This window comes from Malaclemys terrapin, chromosome 13 (assembly GCF_027887155.1).
Source record: "Malaclemys terrapin pileata isolate rMalTer1 chromosome 13, rMalTer1.hap1, whole genome shotgun sequence".
Classification (NCBI taxonomy): Eukaryota; Metazoa; Chordata; order Testudines; family Emydidae; genus Malaclemys; species Malaclemys terrapin.
The window spans coordinates 43,922,048-43,943,659 of record NC_071517.1 but is presented as its reverse complement, the minus strand read 5'-3'; the positions used below and the strand labels follow the sequence as shown (position 1 = coordinate 43,943,659).

The following is a 21,612-nucleotide window of genomic DNA, read 5'->3' as shown; positions in this document are numbered from 1 at the left end:
GGACTGACACAGCAAGTACATTGCTAGCCCCTCTGCCTGCATTGACACTGAGGAACAGTATTCCAAAGCACTGCAAACAGGTGCGACCGCCCCCGCCTTGGCTGACACACCAGTGATCAACCAGACAATGCCAGAGCTAAAAAAGCGTGTCTTACTGCAGCTTGAGATAGAGTCAGGCTGGATAACTAGGGCTGTAACACACTCAGCTCCTCTGGGGAGGAGCTGAGCAGTGGGTTACACAGCGTGTCTGGAGAGAAGAAAATGCAGGGTGTATTTACCCTGCTTCTCCTCCCCTCTCTTCCCCCCATTAACTTCAGGGTGTCTCTCCCACTGAGTGCAGACCCCCTCCCCACTCTGCATCCATTTGGGGTTTAGTGGTGGTGTTCAGTAAACACTCAGCCAGCATTGGCGGGGCACTGGCTTTACTCCGTGACCGTGTCCTTCTACAGATCAGCTCTGTACAACTGGTTCCACCGGGTTCATGTCAGACATTGCTTCCCCACAGCAATGTCTGCAGGGTGACTTTGCCCAGTCACCCTGCGCTCTGTGCAGGGCTTATCCCCCCCATGTCCACCATGCTGGTGACTTTTGCAGGGGGTCCCTATCATAGCAGGGAGCTGGGAGCGAGGGCTTTAAGGGTGCACGGGGGAGAGTGATCGGGGTGGGTCTTGTATACCACTCTCTGGTCATGAAAGAGTGATGGGAACACCCCTCTGTGCCCTGGAGTTGACATTATCATTGCAGCCAGATAAAGGAAATGTGTTTGACAGAGTTGAGTTACTGTACAACAATACGCAGGTCCGCAGGAGTCCGTCTTGGCTGGCAGGCTGCCCAGATACTTCTGAGCAATAAAACTGCCTGGGATTCCTGACGACAATACATCTTGGCTCAATCGCATACTCCAGCATGTGCATCCACAGTGCTGTTTAATACGTCTCCTGCTCCTGCCTTGTCAGCAGCACATCTCGCTGCCTGGAGCTCTGCTGGGCAGGTTCTGCCGAGTGCGCTCTGCTTGCCAACAGCCCAGGGTAGCTCCCCCAAGGTAAGATGCAAATTGTATTGCCATATAGAAATGGGGGGAGATTTGTTGTTGTTGTTGCTGATGTGCTAACATTGTGCTTGAGGTGGAACGTGTCTGTTTCATCAGAGCATTCTTCCTCCATACCCTTTGCCTGGGTCCATTGGGGGCAGGGCTATGAGATGCAATGTGATATGGTGGCTGAAGCCCTAGAGTGGGTTTGGAATAATATATGGCTGAGGGGGGCGAGTGAGGGTTTCGAAGTGCTGGAGGGGGCTGCGGGTTGAGGCAGGGGGTTGGGGTGTGAGAGGGGCTCTGGGGTGGGGGCTCTGGGGTGGGCCAGGGATGAGGGTTTGGGGTGCAGGAGGGGGCTCCAGGATGGAGGGGGGAAGCAAGGAATTCAGAGTGTGGGAGGGGGCTGCGGGTTGAGGAAAGGGGTTGGGGTATGGGAGAGGGTGAGGGCTCTGGGCTGGGGGTGCTGGCTCTGGGGTGGGACCAGTATGAGGGGTTTGGGGTGCAGGAGAGGGCTCCAGGCTGGGGGGGGACCAAGGAATTCAGAGTGTGGGAGGGGGTTGTGGATTGAGGTAGGGGCTGGGGTGTGGGGCAGGGTGAGGGCTCTGGGCTGAGGGTGCAGGCTCTGGGGTGGGGTTGGGGATGAGGGGTTTGGGGTGCAGGAGGGGGCTCCAGGCTGGGGGGGACCAAGGAATTCAGAGTGTGGGAGGGGGTTGTGGATTGAGGTAGGGGCTGGGGTGTGGGGCAGGGTGAGGGCTCTGGGCTGAGGGTGCAGGCTCTGGGGTGGGGTTGGGGATGAGGGGTTTGGGGTGCAGGAGGGGGCTCCAGGCTGGGGGGGACCAAGGAATTCAGAGTGTGGGAGGGGGTTGTGGATTGAGGTAGGGGCTGGGGTGTGGGGCAGGGTGAGGGCTCTGGGCTGAGGGTGCAGGCTCTGGGGTGGGGTTGGGGATGAGGGGTTTGGGGTGCAGGAGGGGGCTCCAGGTTTGGGAGGGCTCAGGGCTGGGGCAGGTGGTTCTGGTGCAGGACCTGCTGGCTGCTTTCCAGGAGCAATGTACCATGGACCCAGGACAGGCAGGGAGCCTGCCTTGGCCCTGCTGAGCCACTGACTGGTAGCCGCCCCAGGTAAGCCCGCACCCCATGCTCCAAGCCCGAGCCCAACCCCCAGCCTTGAGCCTCCTCCGGCACCCCAACCCCCGACTCCTCACCCCCCTGCACCCCAAACACCTGTCCCAGCCCAGAGGCAGGTTGTGCATTCATGCTAAGCACCCCAACCCCTCATCTCTGGCCCCAGACTTCAGGTAACCACTGCCCAGAGCCTGCATGCATCAGTGCCCCCACCATGCCTCAGCCCCTTGCCCCAGCCCTAATCCCCCTCCCACCCTCGAAACCCCTCCAGTCCAGAGCACCCTCTTGCACCCCAAACCCTTCATCCCCAGCCCCACCCCAGAGCCTGCACTCCCAGCCAGAGCCCTCACCCACTCCCCACACCACAACCCCCAGCCCCAACCCTGATCCCCCTCCCGCCCTCTGTACCCCGCTTCCCCATCCCAGAGCACCGTCCTACACCCCAACCCCCTCATCCCCAGCCCTACTCCAGAGCCCACACCCCAATTGGAGCCGTCACCCCCTCCTGGACCCCAACCCCAATTTTGTGAGCATTCAAGGCCCTCCATACAATTTCTACACTCTGATGTGGCCCTTGGGCCAGAAAGTTTGCCCACATCTGATTTAGAGGAACCAAGTATTAGACATGAGTAAAACAAGCTGAAGCGAAAGAACCTGTAAGTTAAGGCCTGCAAGACTTTGGTTTTGCTATTTTAGGCCTTGGAGACAAGAAATGATGATTTAAGCCAGTTACTGAGAAATAACCCAATCTCGTAAGATTATGGAAAAAGAAGTACCAAGAGGTAATATTGCACAAAATTACCCAGAAAAGATCATAAAAATACTGTAAAGACACATCTGTCTCTGACATGTGTCTTAATTATGGGATACAGTTTGTGCGTCAATGCTAATGAGAACAAAGGGAAATTACACGGCCTATAGAAAATTGGGGTCCCTTAAGTTTCCAGGGGACACAGACCAATAAGAGAAAAGAAGGTGGACACTTTTATGGACATGTGCAGAGGGTCCCCAGAATGGGAAAATTGAGCTCCCTATGGCAGACTCCAATAGGAACCATCCCTCTACTGATGATCAAGCCATGAGAGACCCATCAGACCATAACACTGTTGTTAAGGATGTGAGTATGCTGTAACTTGTGCATAGGTCTCTACAGAATTTCTATATGCAGGGGTAATCATAACTTCAACTGTAACTTTAATAAAATCTATAAAATAGACCAGACTTACTTTGTACTGATGAATGTATGTGTGGTCAGTCCCCATTCTTGGTCTTCGTGTTCCTAGAGACTCTAACTCTAAAACAAGTAGCAGAGGTGACTTTCACTCGGTTATTAAGCTTGAAACTGTAGCCACCAGAGTCAAACCCATGGTGGTGTAATACCAGATTACAAAATTCACTTTAAATTAAAATAAAAGGCTACATGGGACTTTAACAACAATTCCGGCCTAGCGCTGACATAAGCCTGGTTTTCCTCCCAAAGCAAGGCCCAGTCAGAGGAAGGACGGTTTAGTGGTTAGGGTGGTAACCTGTGACTCGAGAGGCCTAGTTTCAATTCTCCATCCCTTCAACGGGGATGGCAGCCCTGTTCTGAGGAGAAACACCTGAAAAGATTGTGAGGTGCTGAGGGACAACAGTGTTGGGGACCAGCTAAGAACCATTGCTAGATCTACAGTTGGAGATGGGTGTTGGCTGTTATCATGATGTGTGGAGGAGCCTGCATTGGCTTAACCTGCTGCTGGTGCAAACTCCCACCACTTTCTGCTGTTCCTTATTCCCACATGGCTCTTTCCAGGATCTTCTGCCACGTGAATGATCGTAGAGCAGTTAAACAGAGCTTCAAGGGGAGCCTATTTTTAGTAGAGTCCATTGAACAACCTCTGAGCTTGCATCCTGAGGGCAGAGCTCGCAGCATCTTGGTACAGGAAGCGGCTAACAGAAGCTACCTGGTGGGTGTGAATTTATAGACAGAGGAAGATCTTCCACTGTGACTTGGTAGACAATTGAGCAGAGCAGCCTGCCCCAGGGGAGAGGGAAGTTTGATTGCTCCATATAAAGGGAGGGAGGGGTTATTTGTTAAGATTCAGCCCTAACCAATGTCAGGTGGGGGTATAGTTGCCAACTCTGACTGAAGCTATTCCGGGAGATTTTCCCCCCCCCCCAACATGACGTAATGTCATTTTCTTAAAATACCCTGTTAAAATCTCCTGGCTTGCTCTCAGTAGTCACCGGGAGATCAGAATTCTGGGAAACTCCAGGGGTGTGCAGGGTGTTGGGGGGGGCGGGCGGAGAAGGAGCTCTCTCGCCAGCTGCACACTGATGCTGTATGGGATAGGAGCAGGCAGGATGCATTGATTCAGGCTAGGGAGGATGCCAGTCACTGCAGAGGAAAGCGAAGGGAAGTCCAGTGCCCACCCTCCTCCAACCCCACCATCCCTGTGCTGAGCCCAGGGTGAGTCCGGCCTAGGGTGCTCTCTTCCCCCATCCACAGCTGTGCTGGTCCCAGGGCTAGCCAACGATGAGGGAGGCAGGGAAAGGTGGAAGAACCTCACCAGAAAAATGTGATTGTTACAGTCTGGTGTTTGGTTACTTATGGGGAGCTGGGTTCCCAGGTTCCCAAGGGCTGCAGCATTAGGATCCATGGCTGTCAAGCCGAGAGACTGAGCGTCCACATGGCCACTGCTCCCTCGCTCAGCAGAGCCGCCGGCTGTGAGTGAGACCCACTGGAATGGTTGTGATGTCAGAATCACCTGTTTCTCCTGGGCTGGCTGCCAGTGTGTAGCGTACAGCCATGCAGCAAACCGTGATTACTGGCAAGGCTGAGTTCATTCAGCGCACACACCACTGTCGGTCACATGTTGCGAAGTACAGGCGCTCGCTTCCTAAACATCATTAGGATTGTTTGTGTGGAAACCAGGCTTAGGATTTGTATGTGTTCTTTTATCACCTAGAAGCCCCAGTTGTGCCGAGTGCTGCACAGACACACGGGGAGAGATAGGCCCTGCCCCAGCTGAGATCAGGGCCCCATTGTGCCGGGCGCTGCACAGACACACAGGGAGAGACAGGCCCTGCCCCAGCTGAGATCAGGGCCCCATTGTGCCGGGCGCTGCACAGACACACAGCGAGAGACAGGCCCTGCCCCAGCTGAGCTCAGGGCCCCGTTGTGCCAGGCGCTGCACAGACACAGAGTGAGAGAGAGTCCCTGCCCCAGCTGAGATCAGGGGCCCGTTGTGCCGGGCGCTGCACAGACACACAGGGAGAGACAGGCCCTGCGCTGAAGAGATTACAAACAGGAAGGATTATTATTATTCCTTATAGATGGATAGTTGAGGCCCAAAGAGATGCAGCAACTTGCCCACGGTCGCCCAAGGAATCTGTGGCAGAGCTGGGGATTGAATCTAGGTTTCCCACAGGCCAGTCCTGTGCTTTGACCACAAAACCATCCTTCCCCAGCAGGGCCGACCCATGCACATGTGTAGACTGACCCAGGAGGTGTGTTACTGGCCCCTCTGCCTGCGCTGATTCTGAGAAATGGTATTCCCCAGCGCTGCAAACAGGTGTTGTGTATTTGGTTGTTGTGGTAATAGAATCTTGTGTTGCTATGGCAACTGAGTTAGATTATTAGGGGATAGCCCAGCCTGTTTGGGCTGGCTTTTGGTTAGTTCTGTGGTAGCAATAAACGGCTGCTCCAAGGTTTACAGCTCTCTGTGTCCCAGTGATTTCTTCCTAAAACTGTTGCTCCCCAGGGTATAACAGGTGTGACTGCCCCCGATTGGCTGACATGCCGGGGATTGAACTGGGTACTTCCAGAGCTCACTGCACCTTGAGCTAGAGTCAGGCTTACGTATTATTACCTGTAATACTCTTCAGTACTCTGTGGCTGGGCTCAGCGGAGGGAACTGAGCAGCAGGTTACACAGGGTGTCTGGAGAGAAGAAAATGCAGGGTATATTTACCCCGCTTCTGATCTCCTCTCTTCCCCCAATGACTTCCAGGTGTCCTTCCTGCTGAGGGTTACACCCTCTTCTCCCCCTACATCAATTTGGAGAGCAGCCGTGGTGTTCAGTAAACACTCAGCCAGCACTTGCGGGACACTGGCTTTATTCAGTGACTGTGTCCTTCTACAGATCAGCTCTGCACAGTCTGAGAACTGGTTCCACTCAGCTCGTGCCAGACCCTTTAAAGAGACACGTTCCCACAGCAGTGTCTGCAAAGTGACTTTGCCCAGTCACTCTGCTCTCTGTGCAGGGCTCATTCTGCCCCATGTCCACCGTGCTGGGGACGTCCGCAGGCGCCCCATCATAGCAAGGAGCTGGGGGGAGGCTTTTAGGGGGCCCAGGGAAAGCGATCAGGGTGGGGTATGCATGTCACTCAAGTCTCACTCAGTGAAAGGGTGATGGGAATATCCCGCTGTTCCCTGGAGCTGTGTTTGCAGCCAGATGAAGTAAACATGGTGAGAGTTGAGTCATCTTTAGAACCCAGTGTTTGTATCCGCTTCTGATCCGCCACGTACAAACATGGGCCGCGGCTATCTGCCTCCGCATCCATGGCTGCCAAGTGGCTATCCCTGGCTATAAAGTGGCTATCTGAAGACTTGCAGGGCTCTAGTCATCTTATCGCAGGCTTGGTAGCAGCCCAGACTTCAGTGTATACACCCAGCTTCTTGTTTAATTATCTTCTACTTCTCATCTCGCTGTCTGGATCTCCACTGCGCGGGTTCCGCTGAGTGCGCTCTGCTTCCCAACAGCCTGACACAGCCCGAGCCGTCTCCACCAAAGTAAGATGCACATTTTATTGCAATAGAGAAAAAGGGAGCGATTCTCCTGTTGTTGCTGTTGAAGTGCTAAGATTATGCTTGGTACAGAACATGTCTGTTTCATCAGAGTTTTCCTTATCCATACCCTTTAATCTGCAGCTCCAAAGACTGTGGAGGGCAGTTGGTATGGTGTAGTGGTATAGCATGCTGCCCTGGGCTATAGAGGTTCTAATCCTAATTCTGCCAGTGGGCTACTGCATGACTTTCAAGTAAGTCACTCTTCTTCCCCACCTGTAGAGCGCTCTGAGATCTATGGACCAAAAATGCTCTATAAAAACTAGATGTTGCTATTATCCTTTGTTCTGATTCCCCAGCCTCAGTCCCCATCTTCCTCTTTCATGTTCTATATTTCCATCCTTCAATCTATCTCTGTGCAACTACTTCTCCCTACGAGACCCATGCAGCCTTTTAAGTCCCCCTTGAATCCTACTTTTCTTTCTCCGGCGTTGATTTTCATCGAAACATTTTGCTACATACTTAAAATGAAACCAGGTGATTCCTATGTTCATTAACACATTTTGAAGCCACGTTGGTCCCAGGATATTAGAGAGACAAGGTGGGTGAGGTGATATTAGTGTGAGCAGATGTCTCGATTTTGTAGGGACAGTCCCGATATTCGGGGCTTTGTCTTATATAGGTGCCTATTACCCCTCCCCCACCCCCATCCCCATCCCCATTTTTCATACTTGTTATCTGGTCACCCTAGGGGATATCTGTTACTGGACCAACTTCTATTGGTGAGAGAGACAAACTTTCAAGCTTACTCAGTTTTCAGAACTGAAAACGAACTCTGTGTAGCTGGAAAGCATCTCTCTCACCACCAGAATTTAGTCCAATGAAAGATACCACCTTGCCCATGGGCCTTGTCTCTCTAAAGATGGAGCATTTCATTTACCCCAGTGTGTCCGACCCAGCTGCCATCAGAGATACGTCAAGGAACCTGGCTTGCAGCCCACTTCCACTGTACAAATCTCATACATTACATGACTTAGGAAGTATTATAATTAAGAGAAGTAGATACTGAGGAAATCGCTAAATAGAAACAATCTGGAAATTTATTAGGCTTGCCAGGGGTTCCTGTGAGGGGAAATCTCCCATTTATGAAGTAACAGATTTATCAAGATAAAGAAGCCCAGAACAGTGCTTCTGGCAGGATGCCTGATTATCTGCAAGATGCTTGCTCAGGGCTGTGGGCGCTGATGTACCCAGCTGGGCCCTGGCGTCCCTGTTAAGGCTGGGAGGGGTGAGACTGGCTGCTGCATGCAGGGAGAGGGAGATTTTGTTGGTAGTTGAAGATTTATTCAAGGTGTGGTGTTTGAAATGGGGGAAGGGGGAATCATCCAAATCCAGCTGCATGGATTATAAGGTTTTTTGCTGTGGGGAGGCATTCTCTCCCTGCACCATCTCCCTACCGACAAACCTCTGCTGCTCACACGCGTTCCAGGTGGCAGTCAGTATTTCACATCCTAGAGGCCAAGCCCCTTGTAAGTACCCTATAGACTAGATCCCCTCCCCACCCCAACACACAGATCCAGCATGTGGGTCTCAATGTGGTGCGTGCCTTCTTATGGCCGGGAGATGAGAGGAGTTGGTTTAGGAAGCAGGCAAGGTGCGCCCCTCCTTCTGTCTGCCTCTTTTCCTGTCCTGCAATAGTTGTATCAGGCCAGGAAGTTTGAGAACGAATGTGGCTACTCGTATGGGGTCCTTTGTCAGGGCTTGATCCAAAGTGTGCGATCCAAAAAGCTTCCCTTTCCTTATACTATTACATTGACAAGTGTGGGCAGGTGTTCAGTTAACATGTTCCTGCCACTTCATGCAGACTGCATATAATCTCGGTCTCATCTCTAGTGATTGTCAATCCTGCCACATACCCCGGGCACAATCTCACGACGGGTGTTTTTATTCTCCGAGATGCTTTGATCTCAGAGGAGCGTTCATCTTTTCCTCAGTTAATATCTTCCTATTTTCCCATATCCTCACCCGTTGCCATTCCCACCCGAGTTTCCAATTGCCCAGTTCTGGCCAGGTCATCAGCGATCTCACTCGTGTGTTGGAATCCATTGAACTGTCAATCTATTGCCTTGCTTTCACATCCTCCGAGCCTGCTCATGAATTGCATTGTTGACAGCGTTCTCAATCCATCTCCTTGCAATTACTTCTTCTTTAGGGTGAGATCCACCCCTGCACAGAGAGCCAGCATGATGCCTGTGCAGCATTTAAGTCTTGCACAGGGGTAAATGTCCCCCTGGGTGAAAATCCTTTCATGCCCCCTACAGGGCTGCCCTCTGTAGCAGGAATCCTGGGGCTTCTTTCTTTCTTTCTTTCCCAGAAGTTCTTACAACCACATACTTTTTTGATTCAATAATTAAAATGCACGTGCTGGTGTACACACCCTCCTTTCAGTTCCATCAGGAACTAGATGGTTCCTAACTGAATGAGTGAGATGCAAAGAGTCAACGGCTCAGTTTCTTTCAGGAGGAGGGGGGGGGGCAATGTCTGCAGGGTGAATTTTCTCCAGTGAAAGCAGCAAAGAGTCCTGTGGCATCTTATAGACTAACAGACGTATTGGAGCATGAGCTTTCGTGGGTGAATGCCCATCTCTTCGGATGCATGTGAAGAAGTGGGTATTCACCCACGAAAGCTCATGCTCCAATACGGCTGTTAGTCTATAAGGTGCCACAGGACTCTTTGCTGCTTTTACAGATCCAGACTAACACGGCTACCCCTCTGATACTTTCTCCAGTGAGTTTACTGTCTCTGACGGGCTCCTCTACACCATGTCCCTGATGGTGGTGTCAGCAAGGCTGCACCCCCGCTAGTAGGAACATAAGGGAAGGGGTTTAGCGTGCATGCAGCCAGGAGATTGGGAGTGATTTTGTCAGTGAAGGTGAGGCAGGAATATACTTTGAGGTCAGGTTATTTGGAAGTCACATTGCACTAATGATTCATAACATTTCAAGCCACCCAGGGCATGGCTGGAAGTTCAAAGTGTTGCAGATCTCTGGATGGTGAGTCATTCGCAATTGGTACTAACCAGACATCCCGCAAATCCCACATAAGGCCTTGAAGTGGGATTTATGTGTTCTGTAGCCCTTGCCCAGCTTAAATTTCATCCTGAGTGAGTACCCCAGTAGCAGGATTCTGGCACTTTTCTTTCCCTTTTAGCCAAGAACCTTTTACGCTGAAACTTTTGATTCAAGAATTAGAATGCAGTGAAATGATTCCTAAGTGAAGGAGACGCTTGCAGAGCTCCAGCACCTCAGTTTCTTGGCATCTTTTTCTTATTTAGAGGAAGGATCACCTACTGGTTAGGGCACTGGCTAGGCCTTGGGGCACCCAGCTTCAATCCCCTGCTCCACCGCAGACTTCTTGAGTGACCTTGGGCAAGTCACTTAGCATCTTCGTGGCTCAGTTTCTCCAGCTGTACAATAGGGGTAACAGCATTTCCCTATCTCACAGGGATGTTGGGAGGGTGGGTACATGTGAAGCACTTGGGATCTATTAATGAAAAGCACTAGTTAAGAAATGAGTGTTACATTATTAGAGATGTATTTATTATTATTATTATTTCTATCGCTGTAGCACCCAAAGGCCCAAATGAGGGTGCAGGGTGCCCATTGTGCTGTGCACTGTCAAACAGATTATAGGGTTGAATTGATCCTGCCCCATTGAAGTCCATGGGAGTTTTATAAGGGCTCATCTACACAGGGAAATTGACAGCAGTAGCTATTCTGGAGAGCATGTGGACACTCTCTTCTGGAACAAACATCACCTTATTCTGGAATAATTAGTGCAAAATCCCAAGTAGAGTAATTCTTCTGGAATAAAATCCTGTTTTTATTTCACAATACTGTCTGCACGGGGAGCTGGTCTGAAATAGCGTATTCTGAAATGGTTATTCCAGTCCATTTCCCCATGTGGCCAAGCGCTGAGTGTTTAAAAGCTTAGCTGAGTCACGGAGAAGCTGTTGGCAGTGACTGAGTTGGAATGAACGATTTACAGCTGTGATGTAACACACACCACAATTATCTGTGGTTCGCCTCACATGAGCTTGGAAGTTTACAGACACAGGTGTCTGCTGCCCGGGCTGCTCCAGCAGTAGGAGGCTGAGTGACACAATTACGCAGCCATCCATGGTGTGTTTAAGTGGGCGTAGTGAGCTCTGAAATACACTGCTGCCTCCTAGGGTTTTTCTCCAGGAGCCAGATCGCTATTAATTTATAGTTCAGTAGCACGTGGTCAGGGATCAGGGCCCCCAAATTCAAGTCTGACTGCCACACCAAAGAAGGGCCAGGGTTTATTTCCTATTATGTGGTGCTTACAATAACAGAGCCATCATGAAACAGCCACAAGAAGGGGACAAAGAGCCCCCAGTGTATTTGTGGGTTATGCTCTGATTTTGGTGACTGTCTGGCTCTTATCCTGCACTCTTCATTTAATTAACGGAAAACTTCTTTATGCTCTAGTTTTCTTTCACTCACGTGTGCTCTGACGTGGACGGAATGGGGAACAGCTTCAAGAGGCCCAGGCACAATGAAAAGCAGGCGGGAGACATGCTACACAGCCGTTCCAACCAGGTGCTGACAGAGCAGCCTCAAGGTATATTTGTCTTCTGTTTGATCTTGTTCTTAAGCAGTTTCCTAGGGAGCCATCTCAGCATAGTTTGGTGACACTGTAAAAAGTGAAAAAAAGTCCCATGGCACCTTATAGACTAACAGACGTATTGGAGCATGAGCTTTCGTGGGTGAATACCCACTTCGTCGGACGAATCCGACAAAGTGGGTATTCATCCATGAAGGCATATGCTCTAATACGTCTGTTAGTCTATATTAAGGTGCCAAAGGTCTCTTTTTCACTTTTTACAGATTCAGACTAACACGGCTACCCCTCTGATATTTGATGACACTGTAACCCACGTGTAGACCTGGTTCTCTTTCTCCCTTAGTAGCACTAGAGGATAACAACTTACAACTTCTGTAAGCTAATTAAGTTTTTTCCATTAGTTCAATTAAGAGCATTCCAGGCTTTCTAGTCTAGTAGGGTCCCCAGTTTAAACCCTGCTAGTGAGCCATGCTGGTGGAGTGAGTGTTACATTCTTTACCCATCACTGGAGGATAACAGCCTATTGTTACTGCTGTCTTGTGGGTATAATTCTTTAACTCAAGTGGTTGAAACAGCTGCTTTTAGAGCTAAAGATCCTGGGTTCAAACCCTGCTGTTGGGAGTGGGTGGCACATACCCCACCCCAGAAGCTGGTCTACTAGAGGATAATAACCTACTACTGCTGCTATCCACGGGACTTACTTCATTAGCTCAAGTGATAGCAGCCAGTGTTCTCAGTGATGAAGATTACAGGGCTCAAATCCTGCTACAGATACAGGTCAGGGTGAGTCATTTCAGCCCCTTCCATCCTGCTGCATCAACTTCATTTTAAAAGCTGCACAAAGGTGAGGGTGAATCAAAACCTTCGCTTATTGGGCCAGATCCTGGATCCCCCTTCTAGGTGCTAGATGGTGCAAAGCTACCCAAAGTGGGCAGCTGGGAATTTAGCTTGTGGAGCTGCTCCTAACCCTCTGCCCAACAAGGGAGGGGAGGCTGCCAGAGTCAGGAGGGGGTAGGGCTGGAGCACAGTATACTCTGGAGACTCTAGGCCAGTGGAGTGGCCATAGGGACTGCTATTGCCAGCGTAACTTAAAGCTCCTTGGGGGTCAATGAGGCCGGATCCCCAGCTGGTATGAATCAGTGTAGCTCCACTGGAGTCAAAATGTCACACTCTCACTTTCTAATAAAAACTGCCTCTTTCCTTCACGCGTTTCCCTTCCCGTTGTTGGTGAAAGGAAAAGAGACAATGAAATATGCATGACTCATGTAACAGAAAAAAAGACCAGCCCTCAAAAACTTGCAAATAGGAAATCCTCACAATTAGTTCTATTCCAGTAGCCACAGGGTCAGCCAGGATGAAAACCAGAAACCTGATATATCTGTCATCTACCCACTGAGCCAAACTATCCGTTAAGCTTGTCAGTCCTATATATGTGCCAGTTTTCCTCCGTCTCTTCAGCCTTGCGTCTCTTTTCAGCCTGGTCTGTCTAATTTTCTAGTTCCTTTTCCATAGTTCCATTGCCATAGGGTATCAAGTATCTCTTGAGACGCTTCCTCACTGAGTGATCTATCTAGGCAGCTTACGTACTTATGTGGCCTCCTGTTAATGTAGTACCAGGGCTCCTTACAGTCGTCAGTGTATTGATCCTCACAACCGCACTGTGAGGTTAGGGAAGTTACACGTGGGGAACTGAGGCCAAGGGAGACAAGGGGCCAGATCCACGTAGGGACTTAGGCGCTGCAAAGCAAAGCGTCATATCGCCCATCTTTTAGGTGCCTAGAAAAATCACCGGGATCCACCAGGCCTGGGTTAGGAGCCTCGGCTTCCTGTCCACTGCCTGGGGGGAGAGGGGCACCTCAGAATGGGATCCACAAAAGGCAGCCCGCTAGACAGGGAGACACCTAAGCTAGCCCATGGGAGATGCTGAGCAGGGGCGGGGGCGGGGGGGGTGTCCTCAGTCCCACCCCCTCACGGAGCTGGGGGCCCTCTCCTGGCGTCAGGTGGCTGAGGTGCCCAAGTCGTTTTTGGTACTCACCTGGGATGTGGGAGACTCCCCTTCAAATCCTCCTCCAGCTGATTTGAACAGGGATCTGCTGCCTCTCTGGTGAGGACCTAACCACGGGGCTAAGGAGTCAGTCTCACATGGTCTCTGGCCCATTTAACAGTTCAATTATTTAAAGATGAACAGTGTCACCAAGCGAGACTTGCGTCAGAATATCCCATCGCTCAATGGTTCAGGAATCCACTGGAGAGGTAGCAGAGTCCTGTTCAAATCTCTTTGTGGGGGAACGTGTACTGGGGATCCCCTCTGTGCTAGGTGAGTAGCTTAACCGTGACTAGGCTAAAGAGAGATCTTCCTCAGCTAGGTGGCCTCCGAGCACACGTACTGAATCAGGCAAGGTAGGTGGAGGGGCTCTGGTCGTCCCTCTGGTTTTGAATCACTCTGGAGCTGAGGCAGGAGTTAGGTGTCTGGGTGTCTAGACTGACAGTGAACATGCCCATAGGCAGAAACATAGACACTTACCCTAGGTGCTGAATTAGTTTAGGCATCTGCAGGGTTAGACGCAGCAGAGCAGGGGGGAGTTGTGCATCGCAGCGGTACCTAAACCTTGGATTTAGGTGCCTAATCCCAGATTGAGGCAGCTACGTCCCTTTGTGGGTCTAGGCCGAAGTGACTGGGCTAGCTGGACCCTGCGTCTGATCCAGGGTGGCTATTTCTGTGTTCAAAGGTGCTGATACTCTCCTTGGCCTCAATGGGAGCGCCAGACTGCTGGCAATCAGCTTCTTCTTTAGATGCCTAACTGTGGATACGGGAGTCTGGCTGAAGCATCCAGGTTTGAAAACTTTGGCCTGAAATCAGCAAATGGCATAAGCTGTCCTTTCCGAATTCTGCCGCTCCGGTCACCTTCCTGGCCTGCCATTCTGACCCCATCATCCCCTCTACCGCTGCCTCCGTTCTGTAGCCCAGCTCTTAATTGCTGTGATGATCCGAAGTTTGATCCCTCATCGTCTCTTCCCGAGTACCACAGGGAATGTAAACAGCTGCTTTAATGTTTTCAGCTCAGCCTCCGGCCAGGGCCAGGAACCGGTCTCGATACGCCATCGGATTCATGGCAGTTGTGAGCATCATTATTGCCCTAGTTGTAGCTTTGGCAGGTGAGTTCTCCGCCCCTGGCTCTTTGTTCTGGTTTCCCGGCAGCTGTCTCACTCACGATCTCCGGTCTGATTACAGGCGCCGGCTCAGCTTCTCTCTGATTATTTCTGGGGCTCCCAACACCTCGGAGTGGCCACTGCCCTGCTTTTCTGCAGGGCTCTCCATTCATCAGACCCCCCCCAGTCACTCCCACAGCAGAATGCATGTAGCTGGCACATGCCAGGTTCTCAGTTGGCACTAATCGGGGTAGCTTCCTTGATGCTGGGAGGCAGTGTGGCCTAGCAGATAGGGCACTGGCCTGGGACACAGGAGACTTGGGTTGTTTTCTTGGCTCTGCCACGAGCCAGCTGGTGACCTTGAGCAAGTCACTTCATGTCTCGGTGCCTCTGTTTTCCCATTTGTAAAATGGGGATCCTGATCTCCCTTTGCAAAGTGCTTTGAGCTGTGAATGAAAAGTGTTTAGAAGAGCGAGAGATTATTATTATTCAATGGAGCTCGGCTGCTTGACACCAGCCGAGGGGTTGGCCCTTTGTCTATAGAACATGCTCCATTAAGCAATGCAAAAACCTATTACAACGCAACCTCCAGGCTGTAAAGGTAAAGAAACAGGTCATAAATAAAGGCAAGAACAGGGCTTAAATTCATCCCGAGCTGTCCGGAGCGCAGCTCTGATAAATATTTTCAAAGGTTCGAGCCCCGGTACCCTCTGTGGAGCAGAAACCCCGAGTCCCGGGGTGCCAGGAAATACAGTACGAGAATTTAAACCTGGGGATGAGACAACTGAGCTATGACTCTCATGACATCATTCTCCTTAGTGGGCCAGACTACATCTCCCATGATGCATCATTGCCAGGGACTCCCATGATGCACACTGTCACCCTTCTCCAAAAGGGGGGGGAAACATGATGCATCATGGGAAATATAGTTCAACCAGGGAGCCTGGCCTATAGAAGAGAATGGGAGCATGGGGCACCTGAACTTCAACTCCCATGAGGAACTTTATCTTTTTTGCTGATTTTCTCACTATTCCAATTTTCACCAAAAATATCAATGAATTTCCATGGAGGGAGGGGTGGAGGGGAATTGCTGACCAATTTAACTAGAGCAGGCTGGTGTAAATCAACATAGCTCTGTTTACATTGCTGGCTTGCATCAGCTGAGGATCTGAATCCAAACCTTTAAGAGAGACCAATCCAATCTCCAGGCAAGTGATGGAGAATCTGCCCCCGCCCATAGGGAGTTACTCTGATGGTTACTCTCCCTGACTGTTAAAAAGTTGTGTTTTATTTCCAGCTTGATTGGAAATATCAGCCCATCTCAGATCATTCTGACGCTCTCAGAGCCCCAAGTCTGATCAGAAAACCACTTCCCCGGCCCTTTAGTTCCCTCCCTGCTGCCGTAAGGGATTATACCATGGAAGCTTTGCTGGACTGAAAGGGTTAAATTTGGGTTCATTTTGTTCTCCTTTTACTGCTTTCCTAGCGGATGAAGGAAATGTCGAGGTGAGTCGAGTTTTCACAGTTCTCAGCTATTTGGTCCCTTACACAGCTTAGTTCAATATAACTTCCCAGGCTCAGACACCTGTGATCTGGGTATAAGGGGAACATGGGACTACTTCCAATCAGTGGCATGCACAGGCCATAAGGCAGTAAAATTCCTGCTGCCTTACCCAGACCTCTTGCGCCTCTTCTCTGCCAGAGAGGGCAGTCAAGAGGAGCTGGTAGACGAATCCATGCTTAACCTCACAGGCATTAGCATGCAGGGGTGATGTGATAAATGGCTGGGCTATGACCAGGGCCTGTGAATCTGCTGTGTCAGCCTCTGGGGTGGAGAATGGTGTGGTTGTGACCTTCTGACAGATTGTGCTGTGAGCTACAATCCAGAATAACTCCGAAGGGTTTTGCGGAGTGACACTGCATTTACACCAAGATAACAGATCAGAATCTGTCCCAGGCATCATTGACTTTGGTGGGATCACTCTACATTTACATCAGAGTCACTGAGATCAGAATCCAAACCTGGATCCACTGACTCCGGTTTTACCTCCAAGTCACTGAGCTCAGAATCCAGTCCTGACTCCATCCGTTAGACTGCAGTATTGATCACTTTCATTTCAAATGCCAACTTTCCTGCCTGTAACTCAGAGCAACAAGTGCTTACAAGATGGGCTTCGACTCCGAAGAAGTGGGGTCTGTTCTCAGCTCTGTCAGTCTGCTGGGTGACCTTAGGCCAGTCACTTTCCCACCCTGTGACTCAGTTTTCCCATCTGTAAAATGGGAATAATGACACTGAATTTCTTTATAAGGAGCCTTGAGCTCTACAGATGAAGTACTGGATAAGGGCTAGGATTATTCCTAGAAACATATGTCTGTGTGTGTGTGGGGGGGGGGGGGGGGGCAATTAAAACAGGCAGTGGGGAGGGGAGAATGCCTAACCACTCTGCTGCTTGCTAACTTTCAGTGGTAGCCTCCAAACATCATTCCTGTCCACTGGACCTTCCCACTGCCGCATGCCCAGATGACTGGATTGGCTACCGGGGGAAATGCTATCTCTTCTCAAAGGCGGACGGGACCTGGAACGAAAGCCAGAGCAACTGCTCTTCACTCAATGCCTCCCTGGCTGTGATTGACACCCAGAAAGACCTGGTAAGGCAGAGATACAGGTTCTCTGTGAGATACAATTAGGCGATGTGGCAGCGCAGACAATAGTGGAATGAGGCCTGTCCTGCTCTGGGGTACCAGTGCTGGGAGCTCAGACAATGAAAGTTGAGGGTTAGATGGTTTCCTGGATCACATAACAGTCCTCCCTTTGTCTATTTAGACTGTGAGCTCTCCTGGGCAGGGACTGTTTCTCCCTGTGTGTCTGTGCAGCGCCCGGCACAACTGGGCCCTGATCTCAGCGGGGGCAGGGATTGTCACTGTGTGTCTGTGCAGCGCCCGGCACAACGGGGCCCTGATCTCAGCGGGGGCAGGGATTGTCACTGTGTGTCTGTGCAACACCCAGTGGGCCCCGAATATCAGTTGGGGCTACTGCCATACACAAATAATAGATTCACATAGTTTATATTCAAAGTTATTATGAATCGGCTCCTTAAGTGCACCTGGCACGTTGATCTGAGCACAGTCCAGGTTCGGGTCAGTTCTGATCTCTCCCAGCAAGGAATTCTACAGCTGAGGTCATGGCACTGGCCCCAATCTGTGTCTGTCCAGCTGTCTTGGAGAGTGGAGCAGCCTCCACGGTCCCATCCCTTTAAGGCCTTTGTCAGGGCAGCGAGTTGTATCTGCCCCCGCGCACCGCCCCCTAGAGCCTGCAGCTCCACGCTGACTCTGCTCTGCCGGCTCCCGGCATCCACTGCTGCCGCAGGGTCCTAGTGCCCCCCAATCATTAGTGGCAGGGCAGGCTGCCCTTACCCTGCCCTTCTGCCTTGAACCCTTCCCTTTTCCAGTGGGACCCTCCACCAGCACAGGGGGTCCCCCCTCCCACAGTCACTGCTCCTATCCCACGCTGGGCAAGGGGCAGCCCCATCCCCCACCCCCAGTGAGGGGCAGCAGCAGGGGAGGAGGTGCACATGGCGAGGGGGCTTCCTGGGCCTGAGAGGGGCCCTAGGAGCACATGCAACGACAATGGTGCGAGGTGAGTGTGCTACCAGGGGAGAGGGGGGCCCCTCCCCCAGAGCTCAGTGCTGCCAGCAGGGAGAGGGCTGGGGGGAGTCTGCCTCTCTGGCCCCAGCCCCGGGGCAGCCTGCCTGCACCCCAAACTCCTGATCTCCAGCCCCACCCTACCCCAGAGCCTGCACCCCCAGCCAGAGCCCTCACCCCCCGCACCCCAACCCTCTGCCCTAGCCCTGAGCCCCTCCCACACCCCAAACCCCTCATCCCCAGCCCCAGACAGAGCCCTCATCCCCCCGCATCCTAATCCTCTGCCCTTTGTTGTTTTTAAAGGATTTCCTGCAGCAATATAAAGGCTCCCCTACACACTGGATCGGCCTCAGAAGGGACACGTCCCAGCCCTGGAGATGGGCGGATGGTACAGAATTCAACAACCGCCTGTGAGTGCTTTATGCTAACAGCCTGTTCACGGTTGGGCCAGAAGTTAGGGCTCTCATCTGATAGTCAGAGCTGACGATCTTTCAGGTGTTACAGGTGCTACAACAACCCTTTACTCCAGGGGTGTCCCCCTCATTTTGTGCAGAGGGTCAGGTCCCTTCTCTGAGTACAGTCAGTGGGGTATACACATAGCAATCTCATTCTCTGGACACTTGTACGACAACTGCAGCACCTTTTGTGGGAAGATATTGCCCTGTGTAACAACACCCTGGCTGGGATTGAGCTGCGGATCTCTGGACGTAAAACATGAGTCTCTACTGCTCGAGCTAAAGAACCAAGGCAGGAGCAGACTTATAAACCTTTCACTGGGTCCTGCCACTAGCGAGGGATAAAAAGTAGCACTGGGCTAGTCACATTTCCCCCTGCACTTTGTGCCGGGATTTCACACCAGTGCAAAACGGTTGTGAAATGCTTCCTTGCTGATTCAGCCACTTTCCAGTGGTGAAAATGACCATGCCAGGGACAGGCCATATAGAATTGGCCTGAAGCACATTAGAAAGAGAGATGGATAAAACTTTTTGGCTCAAGCCAGTGGCGTAGCCAGGTTCTAAATCAGGGGGAGCGAACACACACAAAAAGGTGCCACCCAACATATCAAATTACTAATTACATACTTTTAAATTCGTTATACATATTTATTTTGTACTTAAAATAAAAACACAAGAATGATCCAGCCATGGAAGGATTTGCACAGCCGACATTTTGCAGGAGAACTTTAGATTATACTTAGATATACTTTAGATTCTAGAAAGTAAATGACAGAATACAGTAGTTTATAATTCTCACAGGTTAAAAAAAATACTGGCCATTTTTTCCAGTTACTAATTTCATTTTAAAATCAATCAATGAAATGCACTTTATTTATAATAGATCATAATACTAAAGTCACCAAAAACCAGAAGGCAAAATGTAGCTACCATGAAAAAAATACTTTCCAGTCACAGCATCGCAAATTTGCTTGATTTGTTTCCTGCTAAAGGGCCAGGTTAGGTGGGTAAAGGGGTGACTTTCTGGGGGTCAGATGGGTATCAGCCCCTGACGGCAGGCAAGAATGACTTCCCCGGAGAAATGGGGTGAAGGGTGAACAACAGCCTCTCAAAATGTTGCATAATCTGTTTTGACCAGTTCTAATATTTACTGTTTGTATATCACCAATAACGTGCCAGGTGCGATTCACACTGACACAAATAACAATTGGTTTAAAAAGTTCTCCCCAAAGCCATTTGGGAACGCAGCAATGTTTGGCGATTTCCTGTCAGGTTCACTAGATTGCTCATTTAAAAAAAAAAAAAAAAAAAAGTTTTGGTTTCAAACAAATTTTCATTGCAAAAGTTTCTTTACTTTTATTTTTTTAAAAATCAAATATTCAAAAACTATGCAAATGTGGTGACACATGGTCTGTGAACACCATTTAACCAGGTCAGTTATAACCACCTCTGATGAGAGAACTGTAACTTGGTTGTTTTTTACTGATTAATTGTATTGTGGGAGCCTCATTCATGGAACAGGATCCCATTGCGCTAGGTGCTGTACAAACCTAGAACAAAGAAATGGGCCCTGCCCTTGTAGATCGGACCTGCGAGTGCAGCAATTACCCAGAGGGTCCGGTGTTTGGATGCTTCCTGTGTGATTCAGCTGATGAGTGACTCTCCCTCCATTGTAGGTTCACACTGAATGGAGATGGACTATATGTATATCTCAACGACCGCCCCAGCAGCTCAACGGGCCACACCCCCATGAAATGGATCTGCAGCCAGCCAGATGAACTGGCAAAGAGGAAACAAAATGGGGCCCTGCAAGCTTTACTGGAGTGAAGCAAATCCCCTCTCTTCAGCTGCCGCTGCTGCTTCCTATAGAACAGATATTGACTAGCTGCTTTAAATGCCATACTCTAGAGCTAGGAGAGCAACTCCAGAAGCAGGGCTTTATCCCAGGAGTGGGGGGGCGAGGTTCTGTGGCCTGCAATGAGCAGGAGGTCAGACTGGATGGTCATAATGGGCCCTTCTGGCCTAAAAGTCTATGAGTTTAATTAAACCCTTGCTCAGAGCCCACTGCCAAGTTCAGGGCCCACTGGGAGCTACACGTACACCACAAAGAGACAGTCCCTGCCTCAAACTGCTTCCAAGCTGGCTAAGGCCTGCTCCACGCAGATTTCGTACAGGTCTAATTAGGCTCACAAACGTTCGATTTTTATCAGTAAATGTCAGTAAAAGTCGATCCCACCGTATATACACACACACACAGATGGAAAAAATATTTCCATCGAGCTTTGCGGCTAGGCGAAGTAAGACAACTGCGGCTCGAGAATGTATGCAGGCTGTTTATTTTGTCAGCATCCCGTGTCGAAATATGTCAGTTGTGTTTTAAGAGTCAGAAAAAGCTTTAATTGCTTGAGTCTTAACGTCTATTGTCATTAATGATGGTCAGGCCCCCTCATTGGCTGAGCCCTCCCCCGCCCCCCAACTTCCCAGAAATATGAACATTTAAATGGACACAAATAGAAAAAATGCTTAAAACTAAACTGATGTTATGCATGGAAATTACAACCACTGAATACTGCCAAGCTTTGCTAGAGCTCCTGGGTTAAGGAGTGAGACTGTTTTTAATCTATATGGTTATACGGCTACTGCGGCCGTCGTGCCCTTCACAGCTTGTGTAGGTTGGGCACCAGCGACTTCTTGCATTCCTCCAGTCCCCTCAAACAGAGGCAAATTAGGGATTAGTGGGGCTGTGGGGGCCCCTCCCCACCCCTTCCGCCTGCAGTCCCCCTCACTCCCCTCAGC

General features: G+C 50.5%; 1 protein-coding gene across 1 annotated transcript; it reads left to right on the top strand.

Annotated features, from left to right (window-relative positions):
- The first annotated feature begins 970 nt into the window (after window positions 1-970).
- Window positions 971-20,716, top strand: LOC128848459 (C-type lectin domain family 2 member A-like). The gene is made up of 6 exons (XM_054048476.1): window positions 971-1,042; window positions 11,434-11,566; window positions 14,630-14,725; window positions 17,184-17,368; window positions 18,665-18,771; window positions 20,493-20,716. Exons 2-6 carry the CDS (start codon window positions 11,470-11,472, stop codon window positions 20,641-20,643), a joined length of 636 nt encoding a protein of 211 aa, XP_053904451.1. The 5' UTR covers window positions 971-1,042; window positions 11,434-11,469; the 3' UTR covers window positions 20,644-20,716.
- Window positions 20,717-21,612: the final 896 nt, after the last annotated feature.